At 37.4% G+C, this 24,874-nt stretch overlaps 1 protein-coding gene across 2 annotated transcripts in view; it reads right to left on the bottom strand.

Annotated features, from left to right (window-relative positions):
• Positions 1-24,874, bottom strand: part of LRP1B (LDL receptor related protein 1B) — a 623,792-nt gene that overhangs the window by 176,591 nt on the left and 422,327 nt on the right. For both annotated transcript variants that reach the window (XM_038143324.1, XM_038143323.1), the window contains 8 exons: positions 21,765-21,845; positions 20,339-20,506; positions 18,491-18,673; positions 11,998-12,198; positions 9,890-10,135; positions 3,762-3,959; positions 2,869-3,073; positions 404-568 (listed from right to left, as the gene is read on the bottom strand). In XM_038143324.1, the coding sequence (XP_037999252.1) occupies positions 404-568; positions 2,869-3,073; positions 3,762-3,959; positions 9,890-10,135; positions 11,998-12,198; positions 18,491-18,673; positions 20,339-20,506; positions 21,765-21,845 (1,447 nt within the window). The remainder of the gene's footprint in view (positions 1-403; positions 569-2,868; positions 3,074-3,761; positions 3,960-9,889; positions 10,136-11,997; positions 12,199-18,490; positions 18,674-20,338; positions 20,507-21,764; positions 21,846-24,874) is intronic.

Genomic DNA, 24,874 nt, shown 5'->3' with positions numbered 1-24,874 from the left:
AACTTTATAATTTATAAAGTTAATTTTATTATTTTAACTAGACATATGAAATACTTGTTTTGTAATGCTTTATTTGCCTCAATGCTGTGAGAAATAAAACAGAAAATACAATTTTCTTTCAGATGAACTTTAAAAACTAATGAACTAACTTGGGCCTTGCATGGATGAATGTCAAGGAGGACACATGGAAAGGCACAGGGAGCCAGGACTATGGGTGACCCCACAGCTGGCAGGGAAATTAAATCAATGTACATTTTGTACATGTGCCTGCCCAGGGCTCTTCATGTCCATATTGTCCATAACTCATAATTTCCATAACTCCATTCCACTTAATGCAGTTCACAGTTCTGCGTGGAGGAATGAGCATTTCTGAGGGACAGTGAGGATGCTGTGAGCACTTTACCTGGCATCTGTCCACACTATTCTTTTCTCAAAGTGATCCACAGTGAGGCCATTGGGCCAGGCTCCAGTGTCCATGTCCTTGTAGATGATTTTCCTCTCTGCTCCACTCATGGAAGCAGACTCAATGCGAGGGAAATTTGCATCCCAGTCTGTCCAAAACAGAATTCTGGTGAGAGGAAAAAGGAAAACAAAGGGGGATAGAAGAAAATATTAAAAGCATGAAGAAAAAATCTGAAACGGTTTATGAGAAAACAGTTGGAAAAATGCTGAACCATTTACATACTTTAAATGAAAAGTTTAAACTTAGATCAATTTGGGTCTCTGTATAAATTCTTTAGGGTAACATGGAGGTAATATTTCATTATTAGTTAGAGCCATCATGAAAATAAAGAACTTTAAAAAGAACCCAAAACCTAGGAGTTTAATAGCATTCCCTCTTCCATGTCCATTTACACAGTGGCAGCTTGCCTTGTCTTCCCTCTATAATTAGAAACCCAGCTCATTAACAGAAATTATAATGAGAGCCTTTGAAAGCAATCCATGGATAAGAAGGATGGGGAGGGGAGAATGGGAAGAAAGGTGATTTGAGGTAGCAGGGATCAAGGAACAGGCTAAACAAGAGATTTTCAGCTGCTCTTAAGAGTGTTCTAATGAAGACCCCTGGATTTTGGTATGTCACTAATGACTTTTATACAGATTAGACTTGCTAAGAAAACTTCAAAGGCAGGTTTTATTGTTGTCTCTCTCAGTTTTGTACCATCTCTAATGTTTTTCTAATAAGGAGAACTTTCATTGTTATAACCAAAGAAGTGTCTTGTTAATTAACAGAAGCAGCATCACCAAGAAGACAGAAATAAACTCTAACTGTTCTTAGATTACTGAATTTTCAACAACACACAGACTTGTTAACGGAAAATTATACTTCTGATAGGAAAACCTGTGCTTAGTTGCAAAGAATTAATTGCAAAGAGGCAGACTGCAGCAAAACTTCTGACAGGTTTTTATATTTCCCACTAAAAGACCTTCAACCTTAGCAGCCAGAGAGGTTCACAGGGGATGTGTTTATCTACAGATGTTTATTTTGCACACATCTGTATGGGTGTGGACTGAGAACACCTGCTCAGCCCCCACTGCAGGCTGGAGTGCAGCTCTGCCTCCACTGGGACACAGCATTTGTGCACTGCTAACACAACCCTTTTCCTTGAATCACCGGTGTTTATTCACATTTATTTGTGAAAGCATGAGGAGCTATTCCTGTCTATGTTTAAAGATTTTTTTTCTTTCCTGACTTCTAACATAAAGTAGCATCAATTGCTTCTAGCTCTTCAAAAGGCAGATTAAGCCTTCAGTTTCAAGAAGAGTGGTGATTGGATTTTTTTTCCCCTCCCAACCATTTAATTTGAGCAACTTCTCTGCCAATTTTTCTGCCAACAGGATGCCTCTTTTTAAAGATCTTTATAGATAAGCGATGCACTCTGTAAATAAGCTTTCTAACAGCTCAGTTGAGAGGGCAGAAGCCTTAATCATTAAGGCATGTACATCCTAATTCACAATTTAGATCCCAGAATTTGGAACCTTTATCAATCTTTATTTTTTTATTCACAGCTTTGCTTCTGAGAGAAATATTCAGAGAGAAGACACATGACAGACCACAGCAAATTCCTAAACAAAATTAAAGATCATGACACTGAAAACAGGTCAGTTGTGTTATTTTTGGCCACATTTAATTTGTGGTTGGTGGCTTGTTGGTTTTATTGTGTTTTTCTTTTGTTTGTTTGTTTGGGGTTTTTTTCCCTCGCTCTGAAAAACAATTTTAGGAATAAGGTGGAGCTATTGAATATACATAATATTCTGATTTATAGCATACCCCTAATGAATAGGTAGAAAAAATACTGACAGGAGCTGGCAAGCATTATCTCCACTTTAGAGATGAAAACCAAACACAAAAGGTGGCATTCACCTCACTCAGTCATTAGGCTTCCAGTAACATCTAAGCTGTATTTTTATAGTCCCACCAAAAAAAACCCAAAACAACACACAAAAAAACCAAACAAAAAAACCAACCACAACAACAAAAATCCCCAAACAAACAAACACAAAAAGACAAAACAGAAAACCAAAAAACTGGTCTGTAAGTGAGAAGAATCACCTAAATCTGTCCACTAACCACACAGAAATGTTAGACCAAACATTCCAGTTACCATCCACACTGAAAAAAATGTAATGCAACAACATGGCAAGGTAAGTAATTTGCCAACAAAAAAGATCCCTGTATCTCCTGACTTACCAATTTTAATCCTTTTCACTTGTAAAAAACACACCAATAATGGATTCAAAATTGACTTTCAAGAAATATTAGAAACTGTAACTCACAGCATAAAAAGGAAATGAGTCAAATATCACACTTAAACATCTTTCAAATACTTTGCAACAAGGAAAAATAATGTTTTTATAATTTATAATTACCCATATCTGGGATCCAAAGCGATAGCTCTTGGATGCTCCATAGCTCCAGCAATTAATGTTGTCCTCAAAGTGCCATCGAGTTTTGCTACTTCAATTTGGTCCAAATTGCTGTCTATCCAGTAAATGTTTCCTGCTATCCAATCCACAGTCAGACCTTCAGGAGTGGCCAGGCCATGCTGCACCACAACCTCAATGGCACTGACACCTTACAGAAAAAGGAAAAAATAAGGAAAAAAAGAAAAAAAAAGAAAAGAAATGGGAAGAGATTCTTAAAGAACTGATGTAGAGTCTGGTAGAATGAACATGGACATACAAGCTTATCAGATATTCTTGGAGTAATTCCTGGATTATTTGGGGTTTGCCTTTTAGATGAAAGCACTGGAACACACACTTCAACAAGGAACATTTTGTAGAAACTCTTTTGTATATATTATGAGATTATATTGAGTTATAGGCCATCATTATGTCACCAGAGCAAAGAAAAAGTCTCTCTGAATGCTATAAAATTTTGAGGCAGAATCTCTCACCTAGTGAGAGGAGGTAATTTATCAGATATCTGATAAATTCTTATACTTTTTTAACAAGGTGAAGATAAACTGCAAAAAAAAAAAAAGAAATAAATCAATATTGCACTCATTGAACCAGGAAGAAACACCAATTCATTGCATTTGCCATTTTCTTCCCCCTAGAGCATACTGCAAAAGGAAACTTTGATAACAAAAGTCTTTTTCTGCCTGGAAATGAAGTACAACCTTGACACAGCCCTCGTGAAAGGCAGAATGCCATCATAAATTCTGTTTCTGTGAATGGCAGCTCAGTTACGACTGACCAGGTCTCACACCCTGTAGCTGCAGGTGTTCCAGCTGTTAAGGAAATAAAGAGTCAATCCATACCTCCAGTATCAGAGAGCTTCCCTCTGTAAATTTTGTCCTCCACCACATCTGTCCAGTACAGTAAACTCTGACTGAAATGAAAATCCAGGGCTATTGTGTTTCTCAAACCAGGAACTAAGAGGCTGTAGTCACGCTTGTGGAGATCAATTTTTCTGATCTCGTGTCGAATAGAAAAAATTATGAAAGCTTCAAATGGATCTGGAAGACGAAGATTAAACATTTCAAAGGAATAATAAAAAAGATATTGCTACAAATTGATATAAATGACAAGTGGAAGGTGAAAAACAGAAGACTTTATCAGGAGAAAGAGATGATTAAAACAATTCATCTTTTGATAAGGAGTCTTTCAATTACTTTTTCAGTCCAACAGACTTCTTAATTCTCCCTTCTAGCATTATCTTTGATCCCAACTAGAGATATTAGACATTAAATTTGGGTATATCAGACTCAACTGTTGAACTGCATTTTGTAGCTCTAGCATTATGAGCCCATAATTACAGCTTTAAAAAGTCACATTATCAAATCTAAAATCTGCTTCTCAAAAGGTTCAGAAAAATGAAACCATTAAAACATACATTGTTTCAAAAGCAAATCAGCTGAAACCATTTACTAATACATAAAGTACCTTTTGAATATACAGTGCACCTTGTGTTTTCATTTGAAGTGCATTGGAACTAACAAGCAAGAAAATGAACATTTGATGTCATGTCATCACAGATCCTGCTACCAATGACTTTCTCCTTCCATTGTTAATGAATTAATGCTATATGATTTGTGCCAATGAGTTGATATCAAAGTGCATAAAAATATCTGTAAACACAATCAGCATTGGTCAACCATATTATGAAATTGATTTTTTTTATTATAGTTCTTACATAGATCAGGAAAGGTTTTTTTTTCAAGCAAGTAGCTGTGTTAATAAAACAAACAAGTGAGACAAAAAATTGAATTCTATAAACTGTTGAATCAACTCAGTATATCCACTCTGACAGTTTTTCCCAGCAAGCCTTTTCTGTGGGGAAATAATTGTTCCCCCCAAAACACTCCGAGTTCCTTTTCCTAGAGTGAAACACAGATTATACTGGGAGGTTTGCCTTCCATACAATTAAACTTATTTCTGTAAAATATTAATGGCAGTCTATGGCAATAGGCAATACTCCTGTTCTCAAGGCTCCTGAGATCTCTGAAAATACCCTTCTCATTCACTTGAACACTTCAGTGCTCACTTCTTCCTGCAGCTCCCTCTTCTCCTGATGCCCACTGCACACACATATTAGATTATCTGTGATGTTTTAGGCTAATCAAGCACCTCAGCAGAGCTGGGTTTCTGCTCTTGAAACACTTGTTCACAATCTGCCTTGAACTTTCCCAATGACCCTCCTATCTGTTAAAGCAATTAATGACTTTCTGCTAAGCAAATTATTCAAAGCTCTGCAGAGCTTAAATAATTTAGTCCAGAACAGGATCACTGACATTAGGAGCTGTTGCACAAGCACCAGTTATCCGACCTTGAGACACACTTTAATGGCACTTCCCAAACTCTGATAAATTGGCAGCTGTTATGCAGGAGGGTCCTGATCTACAGGGCTTTTTGGCAATTCCAATGCATGAGAACACAAGTCATAATCCTCACTAGTATCGTTTTTATGATTCTCAGCAATTAACAACACAATGGGAGAAAAAGAAACCTAATAAATCTGTGCTATGTTAGATTGTTTTCCTATTCAAAGTAGAGGAAATACAGTTTAAGATAAATAACCTACAGTGCAAATTATCTTTATGAGAAGGATTAAAGTTCAATGGGATCTTGACAGGATTTACATTTGAAATAAACACAACAAAACCCTAAGCTTGGCTGACAACATCCTGAACACTGTACCCTCCTCTGAGCACAGCTCTTGAAGAGGAGTGTGAATCAGGACAGAAATACAAGAGGAAATGAGCAGGTGTTCCAAGAGGTCTAGAAATCATGGGCTGCAAGGGAAGGATGAACAATCTGGAACTGCTTAGTCTAAAAAAATTGGAATAAGAAGATGAGTGGAAGCATGTAAAATTCCCTTAAGACATAAAAGGCTTATGAATTGAAAACAGGAAAAATCCTGTTTTCTGTATAAATAACAAGTAGGGCAAGGATTAAAGGCTTAAACGGGACCAGGAAGACTCAGAAAGCCCAGAAAAACAAGTCTTCAGGAGAGTGAGTCAACAAAACATTTCACCCCTGGGAAAGCTGGAGTTTAGCACTGAAGGTGTCCTGAAGGTCTTGGAAAGCAGATAAACAGCAGCAGTATTAGCTGGGCTTTGATCTTACTTCCAACCTGATCATTCAATGACTCTATAAAACCAGCTACATTACAGGAAACTGGGATTTTCAGGCTCAGTAAAATATTTTTTAAAAAATTATGCTTCCATTACCCAATAAACCCAAAATTTGATGTTATTTTCCAGATTGATCTTCTAGAAATTGGGAGCAAATGCTTTGATCTTACTTCCAACCTGATCATTCAATGACTCTATAAAACCAGCTACATTACAGGAAACTGGGATTTTCAGGCTCAGTAAAATATTTTTTAAAAAATTATGCTTCCATTACCCAATAAACCCAAAATTTGATGTTATTTTCCAGATTGATCTTCTAGAAATTGGGAGCAAATGCTTTTTATTCTGCAAATTGATTAAAAGAATTTCTGTAAAGTCTCAAATCAATACAATGGTTATTGATTAGATTCTTTAAAACTTTCAGGAAAATTAACTGTTATCAATTTATTGGGAGAAACCATACATTTCTGCACTCCATGATTTCATAAATGCCTCAAATTCTTTTACCACAAAGATTAGGATATAAAACATATGATGCAAACAAAGTATAAGCTACGTGAAAACTTGTGGAAAAAAGTCTCTGCTACAAGAAAACTGCCCACACAATCAAAAATGACTCCATAAAGAATAATGCCTCACATTTTTCAGTGGGTTAAATTTAAAATTCATTCTTAGGAAAAATTCTGATTAAACCAAGTTGTTTGATTGAAGCTCACTGTAAAAATAACAGCACAACAAGCAATCTACACTGTGCTTTTATGAAAATTACCTCAAAGAAAAACAATAACTTGATAAAGATTCTGAAAAGAAACCTTAATTAAAAGCTTGACTGAGCTCAGTGAGGATTAGACTATTCCCCTCTCCATATCAGTATTGAAAAGTATCTGCAAAGGATAACAAAATTGAGTTTCAAACCAGCTAAGACAGATCAAACAGACAGACACACTATCATCTATTAAAAAAAAAAATATATATATATATATATATATATATATGTATGAAGTAGTATAACAGTTTCTACTGCTTAGGAAAGGCTGACAATTTTAAACTAAGTGGTTTTGAGCTCATCTAACATTTATTATACCAAAGTCTGAAAGGTTGAATGTAAACGTGAAATTTAAATATCTTTTAAGATCAGTTTGGGTTTTTTTTTTTCCTGAATGCTTATTATCATTTAAAAGAGCAAGGGCAATATTTCAGCACAACCTATTTTGAAATGTGTTTTAAGAGAAACCAGGAACACGAGTATGAAAATATATAATTTATATTGACTTTCCATCTGAATAATGGAGCTCTGTAACACACCCTTAGTTTAATCAATACAAATTTAAATCTAAAGGAAACGTTTAAAGTTTGGGAAGTCAGTAATGTCACAATGCCAGAACAGCAACAAGCAAAGGAGATGAAAACAAGAGACATGGATAGTGCAGAAACTCTGGAGGAGAAAAAAGACAACATTTAAAACTCTCAAGAAATGAAAGCAACATAAACAGAAGTGAGATACAGCAGAGATAACTAAGAAAGGCTTGGAGAAAGAAACTAGAAAGAGAAGAACTGCTCAGTTCAAGCATTTTAGTTCTATATACTTATTATTCTGTAACTCATTATATTTCACGGGCAATTCATTAGATTGCCCTGACAAGCACACTTTTTGATACAGAAATGCAATCAGGAAAAAAAGTTAGGATCACATAATTCCTGCATTTTCAGCACTCCTATTCCCCTTCTAAGGGGCTCCCAAATAAATGTTTTTACCATATTCTGAAAACATGTTGCACACTAACTTCACATGTTACTGCTGTGTACTTGTGAAATGTTTCTTATACATAGGAAAATGCTATTTCAGCTAGAGGAAAAAAAAGGTAAAGGGCACTATTCTCATTTTCTTCTGAGTAATTTATTTTTTCTTCTGGAAAACAGATTACAAGTTACTGTTCTAATAGAATACACACCTGGTTCAAGGCATCTTAAATCACCCTGGCTATTCTAAGAATTACTTCATAACAACTGAAATTGTTGAAATAGTAGTTTGGCATTTGGGGGACAGCTTGTCTTCATAAGGTCACTTTGAACTTTATTTCTAATAGTGTAATATAAAAGTTTTTTCTTCATTCTAAGTTCCTTCAAGATCTCATGCTCAGAGACTTAGATGAATGGGGACATTTTGAGTATCACAGATGCACAAAAGAAACCAAAATTGTTCTCACTTTCCCAAAATGCCCTTCACACATGTCAGCAACTGAAGTGTCAGAGGATCTCCAGAGAACTTCCCATGCCTTTTGAATTAAATAAACTGAAAAGGGCCAAGATGATTTGTGCCTTTAAAAGCACATGTCATATTAAATATGGAATAATTTTGTCACAGCTTTGATGGCATTAGGGTAGCATCATTAGAGTTTGTAAAGAAAAGGATCATTTTTCTTTATATCAGCTGACACCACAGGTCTCAGATCATATACTTAGTATTACATCCTTTGAAAAAAAAATCTGGAGAAATCAATTTGTAACTTTGGATTCCCACCAACATCAGTAAACATTAAGCAGAAATATCTCGTGGGCTTAAGAAACCTGAGAAACTGTAGTCTCACTTTTCTTATTTTATACCACTAGTGAGTATACTTCACTTTTTTCCCCATTTAGTTTCCAAATATCAGTCATTTCTACTTGATTTGAAGTTTGTTTCAAGCTTTCCTCATAAGAGTTACTAACACTGTCTTAAACTCCTTTGATCCTCTTGTTTCTCCAACCTAGTAAGAATGCACTTTTTTTTCAGTTACTGGAAGTGTCCATAATACAGCAAATCAGATTGATCAAAACCAATTGGGAACCAGACCAAAGCACTGACACAAAGCAAGAACTTTAACAGCAATCACTGCAGAGTAAGAATAAATAAAGAATATCCTAATCACATTTACTGAATTGTGAAATATCCAAATAAGCAAAAGCGAATGTGGAAGATATTTGGAAGATAAAACTCTATGATAGAATAGAGATAATATAGAATAAAATTATTACAGAGTCTGAATCAAAGAAAACTGAATTATGAACATCCAGAAAGCAAACTCAAGACTATTTTAAGTCTCTAGCAGGGAGGCAAAGGTGTGAAAACTGTTTATATTGCACATGCATGTTTCTGTTTTACACACAACACTGCACCTGAGAAACACACTCCTAACATGGTTTCCAAATGACGCCTCAATGCTTAACAGTGAACAATGAGGGGAATACATTCCCCTCTCCTGTTTTGGCTCATGTTGGTTTTCACCTCAATTAGTGAGCTGAGCAGGCTCTTACTGCTGTCAAAAAAGAAGCGCCAGAATGCCTTAGGGGAAAGAACATCTTAAATATTGAATGCCAACAGGCAGCATATAATTGCACATTCAAAATTAACCTTCTGAACCCTCAACCAATACTGATCAATATCACAATCCATTTCTTAAAAATACACAGTGAACTGCCCGTATAGAATGCAAAATTGTGATGATACATATATGCCCATGCATAATAACTGTACATGAAAAACTGTATAAAACTTGAAACAGTTTCAGAATTACACCATATTCACATTCCTAGAAACCTCTGGTATTAGCATTCTTAGGTTAGCAACAGCCTAATATTTCAGTACCCCTTTGTACATCAAGAATAGGGACAGTTTTAATGAGTCCTTAGATTGCAATCAACCCCACATTTGGGCAATCCCAGCCTGTATTTCATATAGAGGGGAAAAAAAAAAAAGGAAAGAAGCTCTCAGTAAATTGCCATCACAGCTATTAACATCCTGAATATTGAACATGCGCCAAATTTCAACTTACCAGTACTAATACAACTCTCTCCATCCTTACTGAGCTTCCAGCCTTCGTAACATGAGCACTTGACAGTATTTTTATGCTGTTCACAAACTTGGCTACACTTGAGGTGCTTGGTGCAGAAATCCATAATCTCACAAGTTTTGTTGTCTGTAGTAAGATTGAATCCTGCAGGGCAGGAGCACACAATTCTTCCTCCAGGAACCACAGAACACTGATGGCTACATCCACCATTGTTAAGTGAACATTCATCTGAAATAACATGGAAAAACAATAATTAAGGGCTGCAAAAGCTGCCAGTTAGGCTGCATATAGCAAAGTCAACTGAAACACCTACAAAAGCCTCCAAGATGGGCAAATAAAAACTTATATTTCTAAAACAGATTTCTATACTTGTTTTTAAAATTATCTGATGTGCAACCATTCATCAGGTAGCTTTACTGAACCCTTCAAGGTTTTGGCATAGCTCCACGTCCAAGTGGGGGATTGACACTGTTTATCACCTTTATCAGTGACATGGACAGTGGGATTGAGGACACCCTCAGGAAGTTTCTGATCAGACAGAGTTGTGTGAGTGATGCAGCAGGGAAAAGATGGACCAGAAGGACCTTGCCAGGCTTCAAAGGTGGGGCCTGTGCCACCTGAATGTTGAAGTTCAACAAGACCAAATACCAGGACCAGCACTGAGTCAGGGCAATCACAAGCACAAACACAAGCTGGGAAAACAATGGATTGAGAGCAGCCGTGAGGGGAAGGAAGTGGAGGTGTTAGTGGATAAGAAGCACAACGTGACCTGGGAACATGAGCTTGCAGCCCAAAAAGCCAAATGTGTCTTGGGCTGCATCAAATAAAGTTGTACCTCAAAAGGAGGTGATTCTTCCCCTCTGTTCTTGTGAGACCCCACCTGAAGGACTGAATCCAGCTCTGGGGCCCCAGCATGAGGAGGATGGGAGCATTTTGGAGCAAGTGCAGGGGAAGCCATGAAAATGCTCTGAGGGCTGGAGCAGTTCTGCTCTGTAAACAGGCTGAGAGCTGGAAGTGCTCAGCCTGGAGAACAGAAGGCTCCAGGGAGACCTTAGAGTCCTTTCCAGAGCCTAAAGGGGCTCCAAGAGAGCTGGAGAGGGACTTTGGACAAGGGCCTGCAGTGACAGGACAAGGAGGAGTGGCTTCAAATTGACAGAAGACAAGTTAGATTTGACATTGGGAAAAATTTTTGACTTTGAGGGTGCTGAGGCCCTGGCACAGGGTGCCCAGAGAAGCTGTGGCTGCCCCATCCCTGGAAGTGTCCAAGGCCAGGTTGGAAGGGGCTTGGGGTAACCTAGTCTAACAGAAGTATCCCTGCCCAAGCAGGAGGTTGGAACAAGATGACATTTAAGATGCCTTCCAAGCCAAACCATTCTATGGTAGAAACTCAAGCTCTTGTAGTTGGAGAGAACTGCAGATGAGCTGACATCCTTTCCTATACAGTGATGCCTGTGGTTGTGTTATTTTATGAAAATCCCTTTGCTAGGATTTTCTTCTCCTGAGAAGCTGAGAAGGCTTCAGCTTCAAGTGTAAACAATTTGTTATCTGCTGCTGTGGGATGCAGCAGGTGCTTTCTCGATTGGTCGATGTGGGATGTTTCTACTTGGTGACCAATCGAGGAGGCAGCAGCTCTCGAACTCTCTCGGAGTCACAGAACTTTGTTATTCATTCCTTTCTATTCCTGTCTCACCTTCTGATGAATCTTTCTGTTCTTTGTAGTATAGTTATAGTGTGGTCTTTTTTAATGTAATATATATCATAATATAATAAACCAGCCTTCTGAAATGGAGTCAAGATCTCTCCTTCCCTTCACCAAGTCCTGACTGCCCAGAAGACCCACAGAAATAGATGCCCTTTAAATTGTTTACCTCCAGCAATGTTTTAATGGGTTTGAAAATGAAAGACTTGTCTCCTTTGCCTTATTTGAAGAAAGCTCAAACTTCAAGCATAAACTCAGTATGACTTCAACTAAACTAAAATCCTCCCATAGGCTCCAGCGCTAAAATTGCAGTACGAGAACCTTTTTCTCAACAGGAGGTATCACAACAGGCAGTATCATGAGCAATCAGAAAAAGGTGTCTAAAAAGTACCACAAAGATCGCCTTCATCAGATCCATCAGGACAATCTCTTCTCCCATTGCAGAGCTTCTCAGGCTGTAGGCAGATGGAGGTATCATTAGCACAAGGGTATTTTGGTGGTCCACACAAATAGCCCTCGCAATTATCCTCATCAGACTGATCCTCACAATCAATATCGCCATCACATAGCCACGCTTTGCTAATGCATCTCCCTTGGGGAAAAGAGACAATAAACACAGGAAATCAGACTGGAGGCAAACTTCAGGAGGAAAAAAAAAAAAACCTTCAAAACAATGTACAGATTTCTCTTTTATTATTATTATTATTCTTTTCTTTTAATACCTTTTTCCTCTTTGATGAGCAGAAAGAAACCAACTTGCACTTATACTCTGAAGCATCACACACAGCACTTTTGGCAATCTAATTTTCCAAACAACACCAGCCCTACTCATTTGTGTGCTGCATAAAAGTGCATACAGGCAGAACACAACCTCAAATTCTGTTAAATAATACTAAAATTTTCTAATTATTTTCAATTTTTGCTTTTCTTCATCTCTCTTTTTTATCTTCTACAGCAACAGCCCTCCTTGGAAGCAATGCTTCAATATATGACTTTTAATTAGCATGGGTTTGCAAAGCAAAATCTTTCTAGGAAATAGACACAACCCATTCCCCAGTGATGTCAGATTAATTTTCAGCTTTTTGGCAAAATAACTACAGCAGACAAAATTTCCTAAATTACTTCAGTTTTGTCAAATCAGTGTTCAGATCATGTCTCAAAAGGGAGAAAAGGAATTTGTGATGACCATCAATGTTTGGAGAGGCAAGAAAGCTTCTTGATTAGAAATAGGGTTTTAATCTTTAAAATCATGGAAATATTAAATTAGAATCAACAAAAAGAGGGATTTAAAGGAAAAGAGCCAAGACTGTGAATGCTGACACTTACAGGTGTGTGTGTGGGCTCCCATCCCAAACTATTTTTCTACTTGCTACCTACAGCCAGAAGGGTTTAGCTGTAAATTTTGATAACGCTGAGCCTGAACAGAAATGTCATGTACTTTATTTTCCAATTAACAGAGAGAGAACAGATAGAACCACAGGTATTGAAGCTGATCTAGATTTTTTTCCCCCCATGAATTAATTATTCAGAGAAAAATTCAATTGGAATGGGAAGGAAGATCCTGGGACTGTTTAGTTCCATTAACAGCCATTCTGGTGGATGCCCAGGCACTGACTGGCAAAGCCTGAGATTCCTGAGTTCAAACCTTCTCAGCATGAACTGACACGACTTTCTGCCCTCCCTTCCCAGCTTATACAATATCAGATTTCTGTTTTCTTAAAAGGACACATTTGTTGACGACTAAAATGTCAAACCAAGTGCATTAAACCAGTCTTCTTTTGATGCAAAAATAGTTAATGTCCTCACAGAAAGTCAAGGAGATAAAAGACAGTGAAACAAGAAGACTGGAAAACCCCAGAATCCTGCAGCACTCACGAGGAAAATGTGAGACTCTTTTCACTTCTGGTGAAGAAAAGCAAGAAGTAAAACTTCAGGGTCATACTACACAGAATGTGAGGTTTAAACAGGTTTTGCCAGTGCAAAATCAGCTTGAAAACATATAGGGAGGGGTGGCAATTAGAATAAAAGCTTCCACCATTTTCTTTAGTGGCCAAAGTCCCAAATATTCCATACTGAAAAGAGAGAACTGCATAGACATGAGGAAACAAAATTGTATGCATGATATGTATGCAGTTTATCATTGCATGCAATCACAAATGTTTCAAAAAAGTGTCCCTATTCTTTATTATCCTGAATGATCATTGATTTTATGTATTACTATAACACAGCAGTAGAATGCAAGCTAATGGAAAATACCAACATGAACCAAACCAACCATAACCCAAAGTAAATTGAAGTTGTTTCCAGTAGGGCTCCTAATCTGTTATTTTAATCTTTAATGCATTCAAATGTTTACAGAAAAAATCAGTTTCCCTGCCTTCCTTGTACCTCAGTGAAGATATGTTTTAAAATGAAAGATTAATCTTTCATTATGATAGATATGACATGTTCTTAAGTAGAATATACTTTTGAGGAATTAATCTTTGCCAAGATTCTAAAGAGATGGACTTAATGAAATATTATGACTGTCTTGAAATCATGATTTAAAATTCACTGAAGTATTTTTCCTTTATTGCCCCTTAGCGAAACTCACACTTCTGGTTTCCAGGAACCTCTTTAGTAAAATTCCATCTTAAATTAATTGCCTCAATAGCTGTATCTGCCCTTTTCCAAAGCTCTTTTGTGTAACACAGTGAAACAGAAGGCCTGAGCAGCAGCTATGTGGGAAAGACTGATCCAAATGCTTCTCCAATGCTTTTTGTTTCCTGCAAATATTATCAACAGAATCAGCTGTTGATACACCCCTTCAGTCTTCCTCAGGATACCGAACCCAGGAGGTTTTTTGACTGAATACATCTTCAACCATAAGAAAACTACTTTGGTGGAACATTAATTGCACTGTTTCCTCTTAGAGATAATTCTTACTGCCTAAAGCTGTAATGTAGCACCTCCTAAACTATAGCATGGACTCAATCTTGATCCCATCAACATTACAGAATGTTCCAACCTGACACTTTTTACAAATGTTGTGATGGTTGGTGATCTCACTTGTCCTGTAGAACACACACGGGACTTAGACTGAATCACATTGTTTCAAAAATGTGGTCATTTCTCAATTTAAAGATTTTAGTACAAAGCAGATGTTTATAAATGACTCCTGGATGAGACAGGAGGGGAAAAAAAAGCCAAAAAAAAAGGGCCTAAAAAAAGAAGAAAAAGAGACCTGATACCACAGAAAACAATGTGACCATGAGCTAAGGATAAAAATACCATCAATTTCTTCATCATGTCTCTGGAAAACCTTTCCTTCCCAGCCTTCCTCAGCTCCAGGTTGTTTGGTCACAAATCTTATCTGGAATCTGACAATCTCCATCCAGACAGCACCAGGGCTGCTTTTGTTATATACTTCCAGCATCACTGTGATCTGTACCCATTGATTTGATTTCCTCTATGTATATTCCTTATTTTCCATTCCAAACCAACACTACTTCTTTCCTCAAAATCCTTTTTCCCCTCTAATAGATTATTACATGTAAGGGAAAAAAAAAGAAAAAGAAAAGAAAAGGGAATGTATAAAAAAAATAGTCCACAGAGTAGCATCAAAAATGGTGGAATACCATCCACTGCTGCTTGAAAAAAAGAAAAAGAACAGTAAGTATGAAAGTATGACAAATAATCATTACAGCTCAGATATACTGCTTACTAAACTGAAGTATTCATGGCTCTTTTGCATTTGTCTTCACAGAAGTACTTTATTATGATCATTAGAGTAATTAGATGACATTTTAAGTGAGATTACACAGATTCTGCTCTTGGTGCAGCACTACTAACTGAAAAGTAGGGAGATGGAATAAAAAGGATAAATTTGTGTAGTACATAAAACCAAGCTGAAGTACATGCCTGTAATAATTTCTGGAGGACAGAATCAGAATTTAAAATAGAAAGTTGGACCTTTGTACAATTTAAATTAATCTAGTCTAATTTAAAAGAAGCCTAATCTAATTTTAAACCAGAAAATAATTGGCTAGCAGCTGCCCAAAAGTAGTCAATGTCAATCAGGTAATGTCTGCTTCTCACAACCTACTGCTGTGCAACCTCTAGTATATTTTTCATCAAACATCACTACAAACAAACATGGGATGGTTTTGAAAAATAAAATTAGAAAAGCAATTCTGAAATCTGGTAGCTCAAGTACCCTGCAGCATTTTGGCTGGCTTTGGGCACAGCAGCTCAAGGACTGCCCAGGCTGCACAGTCCCAGCAAGACCAAGCAAAATAATAAAGGTGTAAAAACACAAAACAGAAATGGAAGATGTGCAAGGGGAGAAGCAAAATCCTTGTTTATTCAACAAATAATGCTTTTAGAGGCCCATAAGTCATTCACTATCCAAAGGAGTCAGATGACTTGTTAGGAATACAATGTTCAACTACTAGAGGCAAACGACCAAAGGCCATCTCTGTGAGTTTTAGAATACACTCTGCCACAGATCCTTAACTGAATATTGGAAAAGGAGCTGGGTACAATGGGTTCTTGAGATCACCACCCCTGTAAGCAGAAAAATCCCTTTTGGCTGAATGCTGATAAATCCTGGTATTGTAGCTTAGCACTCATGCCTGTGGCATTGTGACACATCAACCAAAGCCACAAAAGCCTCAGTAAGGAAAGACCCTGCAGCGACTAATTACAGACATAAAATGGAAAGAAATGAGGAAAAAATGGGCAGTACCATCTCACTATTACTGTTCTCACCAGCTGCCCCTTTCCTCCTGAAGTACTGGCTGTTTCAGCTCGCTCCACACACATGTTCCTACACAGACCCATCACATTCTGTATCAGATGTCACCACCCAGCAATCTCTGAGGGGACAATTAGCCAGTGCCTCCTATCCCAAACAGCTGCCATAAATGCACAAGCCAGACAGCATTGTTTCTTTAGAATCATGCACAGAGAAAATTACACCACTTCTGAAACATTCCAGTAACTATTTCTCATAAACCCATTATTACTCCTTTGTCCAAACCACATGGAACGAATGGAAAAGTAGCTAAACAGAAATTTATTTGCCTTTGCTGTTTTCTGCTACAATGCATTACTACATGCCTCCTCCAGAACAGCATTTTGCTCCTTCAGGAGGAAAGAATATTGCAAAAGAGAAAATTATTACTGTCATAACTCCTTGCTCCAGTGGCGTCTCCAAACAACAAACAAGCACAATTGCATTTTCCTTCAAGTCAAAGCCATATACCCTTGAATTCAGCAAATCCTTGATTTTGCTGTGTTTCTATGTGACAGCCAGAGAAGTCACCTTTCACCTTGTACACCAAGACAGTGCCCTCCTTTAACCTGACTATAAACATAGCGAAGTACATAATGAGGGAATGCAGCTTGGACTGTGGACTTTGAAATGGGTTCTAGTTCTCTGTTAAAAAAAAAAAACAAACAAACAAAACAACTCATTCAGACAATTATGCTGAATTTAAATCCTTGCTATTTCCTGTTATTATGGCAGCTGCATTTGGAAAATCTTAGTTTACTACCAGAAGGGCTTTCCATTCTTTGTATCTAAAATCACTCAGAACAAGTAAGAAACCAAAGCCCAACATAGGAAGCAAACTTTTCTGAAAGGAATAAAGCCTAATAACTAAAATCTACGCTCCCTTTTGCATTCCACACTGCCTCTAACCTATCTCTGCTTCCTCTTGACTGAAGCAGTAATATCTTGTCTCATTGGCTTTCCAGATGCAGCTGATGAAAATAAACCTCATTTATTGAGATTTATTCACCTTTCTTGCCTCTAATAATTCCTCTTTGGTCACCTGGAGTGGTGTTAGCTTTTCCCATTTAGGCACTAGGAAATAGCACCAGGAGCAAGTGTATTTCCTGTATCAGGGTTTCCATCACTCAGTTTCAGGAAACAGAGCACTCTGTTGGAAGTGAATAATCTGTTTTTACCTATAGAAAAAGTTTCATGTAACAGCTACTTATTCTACACATCTTTTGGGACACAAAAGGAAGTGTGGTTTTTTAGACACAATTCAGTATTCCACATTTCTTTTCCAAGACATCATGACATTTATAAGTTTAAAATACAAGGGACAGCAAGATACTTTTGGATAGAGATCATACAACTCCTGTGACACATTTATTGTGCTTAGCTGCAACACAGACATTAGAATGGGTTCTCCCTTTCTTCAATATTTGTAGTTGCCCAATGTCAACAATATTCCTGCTTCCTAAATCCCTTAAATATTGTTGTGAAAGTTGTTTCAGCCCTAATTTCACACAAAGTTTTGATAGAAATCACAGAAAATAATTCCTACTGACAGGTATTAATTTCATCTTTAACTGGACTTTCCCTTTAAAAAAAGTTCCATCTAAATATTATTGTTTAAATAATTGCCTATCCTCATGCAATGATTGCCACATTCTTATCCACCTTTTAGTGTAGCATACTTAGAGAAAAAAAAATTGGTTTTAAACACAATCAAAGAATGTGCACTTCAAATTTCCAGTACTGTAGTGTAATTCTTCAAAGTATTCAAGGTACTTTATACCATTTCATTCAACTTATTTCTAGGGCCAGAAAGGGGAAATAGAAGAAAACACCTGAACTTTGGAGTACTATTAAATGCTTTATTTAAGTATTTGGTGTGATGTTCTATCACAGAGGGTGATTTCAGCTTTAAGTAATCTCAAAACTCATCCATTTCATATTGCAAATCAGTAAACAGGACATGTAAATCAATATTATTTTCCTGGTAGGATTACAATGGGTAACCTCACCTCATTAGAATTATGCATTAAAGAACAGATATGTGATGAAACAGCACAAACTCACACAAACACACACAGAGCGAGAAGAAAATGCATCTGCAAGCCCCTACCTGTACTCCTGCAGGAGAACTTTGTTTTCTCATCACACACCCTGAGAGTTCCATTGCAGCCTTTCTCATCACTGCCATCCTCACAGTCCTTCTCTCCATCGCAGCGCCACAGCTCAGGAATGCAGCTCCCGTCGGGACTGCACTGAAATTCCCTCCCACTGCACCTTCCAGGAGAGGGAGTTTCTTAGAAAAATAAGAATTACATTGAAGAATTTGCTCGTGTGAGTTTTGGTTTTTTTTCCATTCCAAGTCTACACTGGCTTTTCTTAATCCAAGCCAAAATCAGAGTTCCCAATATAACACTCAGAATGCCCCATTCCATCTCGTAACTCATCACTCCAACACAAGCTTCAAATAAACTCTTTCTTATCCTCCTCACTTCCTTCACTCCCCCTCCAGCAACTGCTCAGTACCAATTGTTTTATTTCCTTTTTTCACATCTGTCACACAGGAAGGAGTCTGAAGGTATAAGGAGGAACAAGGCCGATGAAGTTTCCCTGGTGTTTCCTAAACTCTGTGCTTAATCCTCAAGCTGCTTTCCCTCATCCTTCCTCATTCTCCTCTTTTACCCGACAAGGTCCATCTCCTAATGCACAGAACCTGGAAAGTCCCACCTGTGCCCTACCGAGGCCCCCACACCTGCTGGTTTGTGCTGCCACAGCACTACAGGAGCAGCTGGAGCTGTTTCCAACTCCACAGCAAAAGGGCTTCACTCAGTGCAGCCCTGGAATCAGTGCTGACTGCTTCAAACAATAATTACTGGGAGGTTTTAATTATTCATCACATACATAATTCTCTAAGCATTTTCTAGCTTATGGCCATTTCAATTTTATTCTTGCTTTTCTCTTCCCAAGCTATTACAACTGAATTTCTATTATTTAATAACGTACTAACGACAATAGCATGAACTTTAAAGTACTGGCATACTTATACTTCCCTGCTTGTACCAGGAAGCATTATTTGAATCAATTCTTATAGCCATGTTTATAAATATACATTTTGTTTTATTTAACATTGCTTTGTTGTTTTTTTTTTTCCTTACATAATCAGCATTCTTGTATTCTATTGCAAAAGGTTAGAGCAAGTCTTTAAGTTTAAAAAGGAAGTAAGCAGGGGTAAAAGTGGGTTTTTCAGCTCCAGACTGATCATTTTGATAGAGATAGATAAAAAATTACTTTAGTGAATATATAAAATTAATATGACATTCATTTGTATGAGGTATCCAACTAGATTTAAATTATAAAGTTATGAAAAGGGACCAATAACATTGTGTGCAATTACTTTGTTGTATAAAAAACATTAAGAGGAAAATATGAAAGATATTCCCTCCTTCTGATCTTATTCTTTATCCTTTGCCATAAGCATCCTTTTCTCTCCCCAGTCAAATAAATACAATGTATGGCATTTAAATAGGGCTGTAGTTTGTTAAAATGCTTTTATGTAAAAAAAACAAAAAAACACAAAGACCTGCATCACACAAAAATTAGAGTATCACTGTTCCACTGCATGAAAAAAAAAAAACAGAAAATATAAATAATAACTTAAAGAATGCTTCTCTCTCTTCACCTAGACAGCACACATCTCTGCAGTAAGACAAACACCACATCTAGCATAACTCCCTGAAGTAAAACTGTAAGACTTATCTCTCTGTAATACCTGTTCTGTTTTCAAATGCATTCCTCTTCATGATACACTTCTGTGTTATCACACTGCACTTGACATATTCCCCATTCCAGCCTTTACCAAGGTTAAAAGCATCTCTTCTTTTCCCATTGGCTGGAGGTCAGGTATTTATAATAAATTATTCTCTGTATTAAAAACTTGGGAAAAAAAAAACAACAAACTAACCTTCCCTGCTGCAGTTTGTTCTGGTTTCATCACTGAAATCTCCACAGTCATTGTCACCATCACAGGCCCAGTGACCTGGGATACATCTGCCATTCTGACACCTGAACTGATCAGCAGAGCACGAGTGAACGCAGCCCAGCTCGTCACTGCCGTCACCACAGTCATCATCTGCAAACAACATATTTTAAAATATTTTAAACTACAACATTTCTGAATGAAATAGGTAAGGAGGGAAAATCATTTTGAAAAAGGCAAAAGAAAAAAAAATCCAGTAAATAAAAGTAGTGTGTTTTCAGCCCACAGGCATCAAATTATTTCTAATGCACATAATACGTTAAATCTTATTTACCAACAGCACTCAACTCAGTCATTTTGGATAGTCTAACCCCTTATTCAGTTATTCAATCAGAGACACCAGCAAGCATGAGAAGCCTGTAGATTTTCTTAATTTCCTTAGCTGTGTGTGACAACACAGGCTTTCAAACACAGTTGGTTTATTTCATTCCATGTGATAACCTAAGACAGTTAATCACAGACACAAACAGCTTCATATAAACCAAAATGAAAACATGACAAATTTCTTTTCAGTACTATTAAACTTTGTTTCCATGTGCTTACAAGAGTGCAAAGTGGAGAAAGCACATAAATAATCATGGGCTGCAGTTTCTCATTACTCTAATGTTGCAGCCATTACAACAGTCTTAAGGCAATTCCCGTAATTTGATCGTGGTCATCAAGGGAAGGAGATAAATATGTTAGGTACACTCTAAAGGGTCTCCATGCACAGAAATTCATCAGCACGCTGTGATAATTTCGGGAATTTGTCCATTTACAGCTAAAAATTCCTGTCAGACAAATAAAATTATAGAAACACCAAATGCTTTGGACCAACCCAATGTTATTAGGTCTGGAACAACATCACTCCCACACCACAAGCTCCAAGAGGAGACTCATTTTAACATTCAAATATGTACTCTTCCAGCCAAAAGAACTAAATATATTAAGTTTTGCTGGCCTTCACTCTTCAAGGATGCTATTTATTTAACTGAACTTGTCCACAAAAAGCAAAAAATCAGATATAGTGGTCACCGAAATCATGTTGTTTTTTAAGAACAGAAAACACTTTCATAAGCAATGGCTTTGCTTTCCTTTTTTTTTTTTTTTTTTTTTGTAGTAATGAATCATCATGCTTCACTCTACATAATATAGTATTTGTACCCATTACAATATCCAATGCCTCATTCCTTATCTGAACCTTCAGTGTTGCTGATTTCTAGGTCAGGTCAGTAATTCTAAAATGCTTTATTTATTCTCTGACCACTTACCAGCCAAGCTGACAAAATGAGTCTCAGAAAAAAGAACATCAAAGCAGTATTTATGTGATATCCCTCATATTCATTTCAGATATAGAGGACTTGGTACTTGCCTGAATCACAGAGCCATTTGCTGCTAATGCACCTTCCATTCCTGCAGATAAACTGAGTTAGTGGCTCACATGTTGGGAATTCTGTGAAAGTGTTCAAAAAGAAATAAAACTATTTAACATAATTAGGTATTACTCTTCAGTAATATTCTGTCACCTTTCTGAATGCATAAATTACACAAGTGTGCAGTAGCAAATATTTGCACCTTCCAGGTATTTAATCTGGAGAGGAGAAAAAGGTGAGACACCAAAAGGAAAAATAAAATGGCTTCAAACTGTAAATACTGTCCAAACCCTACTTTTCATCAACATGAAATTCATTCCTCTGTGATAAATGGTCTGGTCCTATATTCCCATCAGACCAAGGCTGGTGTTCCTACTATGCCAATATTTAAGACTAACCATAGCTTGATGACTGATACAAACTCTATTTTCCATGTGCTTATTTACACAAGGGTTCTCCAATTGCAACGGCACTGCCAGCAAGAGACAGGAAATGGAGCACTAGAAAATGGGAAGGTTAAGTACCAAGCTAAAGAGCAGCCAAGAAATAAAGTTACTCCACACTGGCGTAATAAAATACAAGATTAAAATGTCAGCCTTCGCAGGCAATTCCTCCCAGCATTCCAGTAAAGCAGTAGAAATCTGAGACAATATTATTCACAAAGAATTATCTGTATTGACCACACATTTTTTTCTATAATTACCAAATATGCTATTGAATAAAGTAACTTAAATACAGTCTGAATTTTTTCAGACTTTTCTTCTAAAGCAAATGGCATGGGTGGATGTGTGAATTTATTATTAACCTGCTAAACACTCTGAGAAATATTGAAGAGTTTTTTTCTAAAATTTTAAACCATGTCACATAAATATAAAACTCTCTTAGGAGGAGAACTGAAATCATTTTGTTTTTACTAGACCTCACAAAGTTTTGGCTCAAAAAGAGTCACCTCTGATGAAGCACTAAACCAAACCAACTGCATCTAATAAGAGATTTAAAATAAAACAAATTTTTATTTAAAAATTACATTGAGAACACCAACTTGATTGAACAGAGGTGATTATCCTGCTTCAAAGGGTAATGAAGTGAAAAGGGTAAGAATAAAAGCTACCATTGATGGCAACACTTTGTCAGTTCTAGAAAGTTCTTGCTTTTTTTTGTTTGGTCGGGTTTGGGTTTTGTTTATTTGTTTGTTTTGGGTTTGTTGGTATAGGGGTTTTGGTGTTTTGGGTTTTTTGTTTGTTTGTTTGGGGTTTTTGCTAAACATAATCATTAAAATGACAAAAAATCTATTCCAAGAAAAAAAAAAATGGAAGTGTGCAACTGCAGTAGTGCCAGCCACAATATTTGCCCCCTGTGCTTCAAGCAAATCTGAAAACAACTTTTGATTTTGCTTTTCCAAATAATTTTTCCACAAATGTAACTTGTTCATTAAATGTAATTTTCCTCTTTTCCATACGTGAATGCCTCCACAACCTTATTTTCTTTATGTTCACCTGCATGAAGGGACAGAAACTGGTTAAAGTGAATTGTGATTACCCTCACCACCACCACCAGCAGCAGCCAGCTCACGACTCCCAGCCCAGCACAAACTCCCCAAGAATGTTTTGTAGCATCTCCTGAGTTTGCCCCAGCCTCCATCAGCCACAGCTCCTGCTCACATGCCAGGGGACACCCAGCACTTGCCCTCATTGTCCCTAAGGTCCTCTCCTCCTTCACAGAACAGAGATGCACATCCTGCAGCTGACCCACACCCAGCCCTGTCCTGAGTGCCCTGCAGACTCAGAAATGAGCAAAGGTGACTCTTGAGCTCCCGCTGAGGTCTCTCCACAGTGTAGACACCAATCTCATTTCTCTCTTGCGTCCTTAAGGATACAAGAATTTTAAACTGTTTCATAGAAGGAAGGATCTCCCACTAAACAGTAAGGAAATGCCATTAGCATGCCCATTAGTGATCAAATTAGAGGGTAGGAAGAAAAATGAAATATTTGACCATATTTGCACAGCCACAGTGTTTGAGGATAACAAAACAAGGTGCTAAAACATGAAACAAGTTTGCTATACAGAAAAACAGCCAGTGACATAGATCCTGATTAAAGGATCTGAAGAAATATCCCAGGTCAGCTGAGAGGATGCTGAACAAAGCTCACAGGAAGGATTTCCAAAGGTGCCAGTAACATCTGTGTGCTGCTGATGCGCCTGAGAACATGAGGTAGAGGCAGAGAAACTGTTCTAGCACTGAGAGCCAATGCTGTGCCATTAAACTGAGACTTAAAACTTCAGAGAGTGCAAAATACAAATCCCTTGGTCATTCATCCTACCTCTGTACACAACTGAACTTACTTGATTTGAAGCAAGGCAATTAGAAGTCTACCTTAATAATATTATTATTTTTATTCATCTAAAGACTTCATTTTTTGCCCCATCCCTGCAAGTGTTCAGTGGCAGTTTGGATGGAGCTCTGGCCTGGTGGGAGGTGTCCCTGCCCGTGGAGGGGGTTGGAACAAAATGGTCTTTATGATTCTTTCCAACCCAAAGCATCCTGTGCTTCTACACTGCAATACATCACGTTCTGTGATTCTGCATCTGCAGACGCCTCATTGACCCTCGTGCTCTCAGACTCACAGCAGTTACCAGTGCCCTGCAAAACAAGTGACTATTAAAATCCTTAATTGTTTGGAAGCAGCTGATTAGAGAGAGCACACCCCTCTCTGCAGTATCTCAGCAAAGCAGCAGTCAGCACAGCTGCTGATTACTCTCTCATGATAGAACCAAAATTTTTTTTTTTTTCTGAAAAATACAAGATCAAATATACTTCTGTTGGGGGTTGGAACAGGCTGATTTTATTGACATCTAGAATATGCTGAGAGGGCCCATGTGGAGAGGGACGTGGCAGAGATAAAGAATAATTTTTGAGGGTGACAGCATTTGATAATGGGCTGTAAATTAAAAAAGTCTTGATTGATCTACATATTTGGTATTGTAGTTAAAAACTCATTAAATAGAAAATTCTGCATTTGCTTTGGGTTTATTTATTAACCAAACAAAATCTATTTGCCATTTCAGAAATGGTATTATCATTTCATATGACGAGAGATCCCTATATGTT

This window comes from Motacilla alba, chromosome 7 (assembly GCF_015832195.1).
Source record: "Motacilla alba alba isolate MOTALB_02 chromosome 7, Motacilla_alba_V1.0_pri, whole genome shotgun sequence".
Lineage (NCBI taxonomy): Eukaryota > Metazoa > Chordata > Aves > Passeriformes > Motacillidae > Motacilla > Motacilla alba.
The sequence above is the reverse complement of the archived record's forward strand: the minus strand, read 5'-3'. Positions and strand labels throughout refer to the sequence as shown.